The sequence below is a fragment of the Echinops telfairi genome, unplaced genomic scaffold, assembly GCF_000313985.2.
Source record: "Echinops telfairi isolate 266 unplaced genomic scaffold, ASM31398v2 ScPeMD7_7415;HRSCAF=8453, whole genome shotgun sequence".
Taxonomy (NCBI): Eukaryota; Metazoa; Chordata; class Mammalia; order Afrosoricida; family Tenrecidae; genus Echinops; species Echinops telfairi.
The window spans coordinates 1,160,984-1,167,557 of NW_022111315.1; the positions used below are offsets into that span (position 1 = coordinate 1,160,984).

Here is a 6,574-nt window from a genome sequence, read left to right on the forward strand (position 1 = left end):
TGGACAACAGAAAAGTGGGTGAAGGGAGATGTCGGGCAGGGCAAGATATGACAAAATAATCATTTATAAATTATCAAGGGCTCATGAGGGAGGGGGGAGTGGAGAGGGAGGGGAAAAATGAGCACCTAATGCCGGGGGCTTAAGTGGAGAGGGAATGTTTTGAGAATGATGAGGGCAATGAAAGTACAAATGTGCTTTACACAATTGATGTATGTACGGATAGTGATAAGAGTTGTATGAGCCCCTAATTAAATGATTAAAAAATAAAAAGATTTACAGCCTTGGAAACCCTATGGGGACGCTCTACCCTGTTCTATAGGGTTGTTTAGTGTTGGAATCAACTATATGAAAGTGGGTTTAGTTTGTTTTGCCTTATACATGCTTCATCTTTATTATTTTTCCCAATCTGTTTCCTTTTGTACTGCTATTATTTCTAGTTCAATTAACATCCTAATTTATAAAATATCATCCTAAAATATTTTCCCAATTGTAGTCAACCCCCTTTTATCTACTTTCTTTTCTGCTCTCTCAGATGTAATCATTATAATATTAAAAGTTTTAGATCTGTAATAATAATTCACTTTTGGGGAAGAGCAAATTTTAAAAGATCAACCAATAGAGAGGGGTGGAGAAAGGAGTGGGCAGGGTAAATGGACATTGGAACTGTGAGGACATGTAATTTGACCACTGTTTGTCCAACCAGTGGTTTCTCATGGAAAATATTTTATACACCTATTTTTCCTTCCCTACTTTCTGAGTCCACTGGTGTTGAAATAGTCTTGTTTTTTGTTGGTAATCCTACAATATTGCATTGGTTCCATTTCCTATGCCATGTGGAAAAATTAGATATTTCAAATAGTTTCTTAGATCTAAAAGCTGCCAATTAAATTACTCTTCTTTATTTCCTTCTCTGAACCAATCTCTGAGTGCACAGATGGACTGGCGGTTGATCTTACTGATACGAATGTGTGCAGCTTCAAAATGTCTTCCATACATTTTGGGAGATTCATGAGGGATAGGTTCTATTTTGATGCAGACTTCTTGTCCTTTTGGGGGGGCAACATCCGCTTGCTTATGGTGTATTTCATTACTTATTATTCTAGTACCAACAAAAATTTTTGCTAGGGACAGACATCGATGTGCCATTTCACCGCCTGTGCTTCCAGTCACTCCCTAATCTACTTTCTTGACACTTGCTAGGCAGATCTCCTTAAAACACACATTTCACCATATCACATTCTTATGTAAGATGCTTCGATAGCTCACCATACCTTTCCGATTATTTCCAAATTCTTTCCAAGTATATAAGGACCTTCAGGATCTGGCTGGTACCTAGCTTATCTTATTTGATCTCTCATCACTTGTATTAATAAAATATTTAGTACCACCCCCGATCTCAAATGAACCACGAACGTATTCACAGGAATTACTTTGAAATGTCTCCAAACTAGCATAATGCTTAACCAACAATTCCAAACTCCTAGTAGAGGGAAAACAGAAACAGAAGTTCTATCATTCCACACACATACTTACAATTTTTACTATCAAATGTTAAATCTCTTATACCTGTTGCTTCAGATGATTAAGTTCAGCTGTCTGGGGATCAATATTTACAACAGGTTTGTTCTTGATTTTTCTTGCTCTGTCAGCATAACGAAGGGTATTTAATGTTTCCTCTAGGTTGGAGTCAGCAGGACTTACGCAGGCTATCATAAGTGTATGGCTATTACCTCCTAAAGAATCTGAAAAACAACAATGGGAGAAATTGAATGCAAGAGAAACTGTCTATTTGAGTTGGCTGCTTCAAATGAAGACCTAGAAGAAGAAAAAACTTAAAATCTACATATTTTATACTTGCATCAATATAAAAACAGTAAGTTATCTCATCAGTTTAGGATATTACTGCATTTGCCCACATTGTTGAGACAGTGTGATGTAAGCTGTTAATCCAGTTAAAACAACACACTTGGTGCAAATAAATTAGGAACCACTATTGGGATTAAACATTCTTAGGATGCTTACTCTAGGTAAATTTCACCTCTCCATGGAATTCTGTTTAGCATTGCTAAACATTAGAGCCACAATTTTTCTGTTAATTTGTCGGACTGTGGTAGCTATGTGTTCCTGGGATATTGGAAGTCATATCACTGGTATTTCAAATAACAGCATGGTCTCCCAAAATGTACAGGTTTCAGAGGTGCTTACAGACTACAATAAAGAGATTGGCTGTCCATTTCGGAGGAATTAACTGTTGAAAGGCTTATGCATAGCATCAAAATATTGTCAGATACTGAAGATCTAATTCACAGAAGTAGAACATTGGCAGAGATACTGCCAGAAAATGAGGCTGTCGGATCTGAAGGCAATCTAAATATGACTGAGGAGGAGCTGCTTTCTCAAAGTTGAGCTGACCATATTGATGTGGATGGAATAAAGCTTGCATGAGTAAGTCCTGTGAGAATAAAGCCTTCTGGACCTCCATTTGTTGGTGAGACATAACACAAAATGAAAAGAAACAGCTTCGAAAATCTGTCGATTAATAATCAGAACTTGGAATGTTTGATTGACAGCCTAGGCATTAGTGAGCTGAAATGGCCATTTGAATCACAAAACCATGTGGTTTGCTATGTTGGGAATGACACAATCAAGAAGAATGGTGTTGCATTCATTGTTAAAAGGGACATTTCAAAATCTATCTTGAAATACAATGCTGTCTGTGATAGGATTATATCTATCCACATTCAAGGAAATCCAATTAATACAACTATTATAAAAAAGTATGCATAAACACTAATGCTAGTGATGAAGAAACTCAAGGATTGTACCAACATCTTCAGTCTGGAATAGATCAAACATGAAATCAGGATGTATTGATAATTATTGGCAATTTTATGCAATTTTTATGCAAAAGTTGGAAATGAAGATGAAGGAATAGCAGTTGGAAAATATGGTCTTGATGATAAAATGAAACAGGAGATCATATGACAGAATTTTGCAAGACCAACTTCTTCATAGCAAATACCTTTTCGTTAACACAGAGACTATACTCATGGACTTCCCCAGATGGGATATACAGAAATCAAATTTTAAACATCTGTAGAAAGAGATGAGATAAAACGAGGCCAGGCACAATTGCTGAAGACAAAATGGGTGCATAAGCAAATGTTGTGAAAAAAGCTGATGATGCCTGACTATCAAAAGATATAGCGTTTGGTGTCTGAAAGGCTTGAAGATAAACAAGCAGCCATCTAGCTGAGAAGCAACAAAGCCCACATGAAAGAAGCACACCAGGCTGTGTGATCATGAGATGTCCATGGGATCAGGTATCAGGCATCTCAGAACAAAACCATACTCAAGGTGAATGGGGTGGGGGCAGGGGGTATGGTGTGGAGGCCCAATGTCCAACTGTAGACAATTGGACATCCCCTCACAGAGGGGTCACAGGGAAGAGATGAGCCAGTCAGGGTGCAGTATAGCACCAATGAAACATAAAATTTTCCTCTAGTTCTTTGGTGCTTCCTTCCCTCCAGTATCATGACCTCAATTCTATCTTACAAATAGAGTTAGACCAGAACATGCATATTGCTACAGATAAGAGCCCACAACACAGGGAATCCAGGGCCAACAAGGAGAGTAGAGATACCAGTAGGATTAGGGGATGGTACGGGAAGAATGGGGAAATCAATCACAAGGATTAATCTAGAACCCCCTCCCACCGGTGACAAATAACAGAGAAGTGGGTGAGGGATGATGGAAGATGGTGTAAGATATGGAAATAATAATCTATGACTTATCAAGGGTTCGTGAGGGAGGGTGGGCAGAAGAGGGAGGGGAAGAAATGGGTAGCTGATATCAGCGGCTCAAGTGGGAAGAGAATGCTTTGAAAATGATTATGGTGGCATATGTGCAAATGTGCTTGACACACTGGATGAATGTATGGATTGTGATAAGACATGTAAGAGCCACCAGTAAAAGTATTTAAAAACAACAACAACAACAAAAACGAGGCCAGGTGATGATTGTTGAATAGACTACCAATTAGTCTTATGTAAATTCAAGCCGAGGCTGAAGAAAATTAACCCAGGAGAGCCAAAATATGACTGTCAGCATGTCCCCCTGAATTTCGAGAACATCTCCAGAACAGTTTTGTCACGTTGAACAAACTAATGACAGAAGTCCCGATGAATTATCAGAGGATGAGTTGGTTAGTTTATTGTGCCAACCTGGCCAATAAACACATGTGGGATTAATTGAAAGGTGGAGAGATTAATCGCTCGGTGAGCCTTGCATTTCGAGTTCTTGGGTCTCTTGCTTTGTGATGGTCGGACCAGGCTGCAGCTGCCTTAGCCAGTTCCCTGCTTCATTTGGCAAGGCTCACTTCCTGCAAGACATTCCCAAGGTGAATCCGCATGGACCTACCCCATGCAGCCCTCGGTGCTGGAACAGCCATGTGGAGACCCCTTCCAGCGCTGAGATGCTTACACATTCACTGATTTGGCTTTCCACCTACAGTCGGCATCATAGTGCATGTTTTGTGAGATGGAGGAGGGCTTTGTGGATTGGTGTCGGACATATGGGTTAATGTTTGACTTGTGGGCTTGGGCAGCACTGGGTTGGGATGTTTCCTTGATGTGCACTTAACCTTTATATAAAATTTTCTCTTATACATGAGTGTCTGTGGATTTGTTTCTCTAAAGTAAAGTACCCAGACTAACACAGAGGACATCAAGAACATCATTCACAAAGGAAGCAAAAGGCCCCTAAAATGACAGAAAATAAAGAAAAGATCAGAACAGATTTCAGAGAAAACTAAGAAGCTTGGTTTTCCTCATAAAATAGCTAAGGCAAATGGAAGAAATGATGAAGGCAAAGAGCAGAACTGGAAATTTCAAAGGGTAACTTGAGAATACCCTCCTCACCATCAATTTTAGATCTCTTGTTGTTCCCTTGTCCCTGGGTTTGTTGGCTAGCCCCTCCCTTTCCTCACTCCCCTCTACTCTGTTCCCCCCAGCCCCTGGAACTGTCTATCTCATTGTTTTCTTCTTGGGATTGCTTATCTTGCCTATTTTAAATAGACATGAAAAAAAGAAGAAAAAGAAAGGGGTCTATAAATAGTTCCAGGTCTGTCTGCTGAGCCTATGTGTGTTTTTGATCAAATCTGATGAGGTGCCAAGCCCTGCTACCTGAATCTGAAGTCTATTTTGGGATTCCTCGGGTATTCGTTGCTTTGTTCCCCTTGCTGCTCTGTTGCACTCCCTACATGTTTTGCCGTGTGTGTGTGTGTGTGTGTGTGTGTGCGCGCACGCGCGCACATGTGCACAGCAGGGGGTGAGGGGAATAGAGGGGGAGGAGTGTCAGACCAGGAAAACTCAGCATATCTAAAACTGAAAGAATTCAAGAAAAATTTCAACAAGTACAGCATGAGTCCGCTGAGGTAAGCTTTTAAAAAAAAATACAAAAGGGGCATAGGGAAAAATCTACTGTATACAAACATTCCTGGGGTGAGGACCGGGTAGTATGGCAGGGGCCAGACCAAATCCAGGGATACTTATTGTAGCCAAATAAAAGATGGGGGGAAAGGAAAATAAAATAATTAAAAAAAATGGGTAGCGGGGGCACAGGGCACTAACCCATCCAAGGTGAAGGTATTATTTATATCTCCACAGGGAAAGAGGGAACAGACTTCAACCCAGTGCTCCAAGATGTGACTACAATATGCCGGCATGCAGTAGGGAACCAGTGGAGAGGTCTGAGGGGCCAGCCCAAATCCCAACTATGTGGACACCTCCCCCCCACCCAGAAGAACTTTTTCAGAGCACAGCACTGAATCTGCAGCTCCGGGAGAGGGACATGTCTGATCAGAGCACACAAGAGCAAATGAAGGGGGAGGAAGAGAGAGTGGAGCACATCCTGGCCCACTAAGCCATAAAGACGATATTCCCGTTCAGAGCAACCAATCCACAGAGAAGACCATATGGCCGGATCCCTCACGGACCCATAGCCCTATAGGGGACAACACTGGGGACACAGTATGGGAATTCTGTCCGACGCAGTATGGGAAATCTGATCCCACCACACCGAGGCAAAACACTAAGGGCGTGGAACAGTGCAGCAAGGGGAACAGAGCAATGAAGTCCTCAGGGAATACCAAAAATAGACTTTGTGGCTAGGGCTTGGTGCTCCATCAGCCTCAACCAGAAAACACTCTTAAAGGCCAACAAACAGTCCTTCAACTAACTACAAGCTTTTCTTTTTTGCTGTTGTGTTTTGTTTTGTTTCTTGTCATTGACTTGTTGTTTTGTTTTCTTTTGTTGCTTGGTTTTGCTCTGTCTTGTTTTTGTGCGTGTTAGTATCTCCACAGGGCTGTCTAAATAAGATAGGCTAGATGAAAAATCTGGAGGAGAAAACAACGGGATCGACAGTTCCGGGGGGATATGGGAGAGGGGGAGGTAGGAGGAAAGGAAGTGGTGTTAAAAAACCCAGGGATAAGGGAACAACAAGCAATCCAAATTGGTGGTGAGGAGGGTGTAGGAAGCCTGGTAGGGCATGACCAAGGGTAATGTAACCGAGAGGA

At 41.2% G+C, this 6,574-nt stretch overlaps 1 protein-coding gene across 1 annotated transcript in view; it reads right to left on the minus strand.

Moving 5' to 3' along the window:
* KIF4A (kinesin family member 4A) overlaps nt 1-6,574 on the minus strand; it is a 187,159-nt gene that overhangs the window by 105,773 nt on the left and 74,812 nt on the right. The window contains exon 11 of the mRNA XM_045296988.1: nt 1,567-1,742. Coding sequence (XP_045152923.1) covers nt 1,567-1,742 — 176 coding nt within the window. The remainder of the gene's footprint in view (nt 1-1,566; nt 1,743-6,574) is intronic.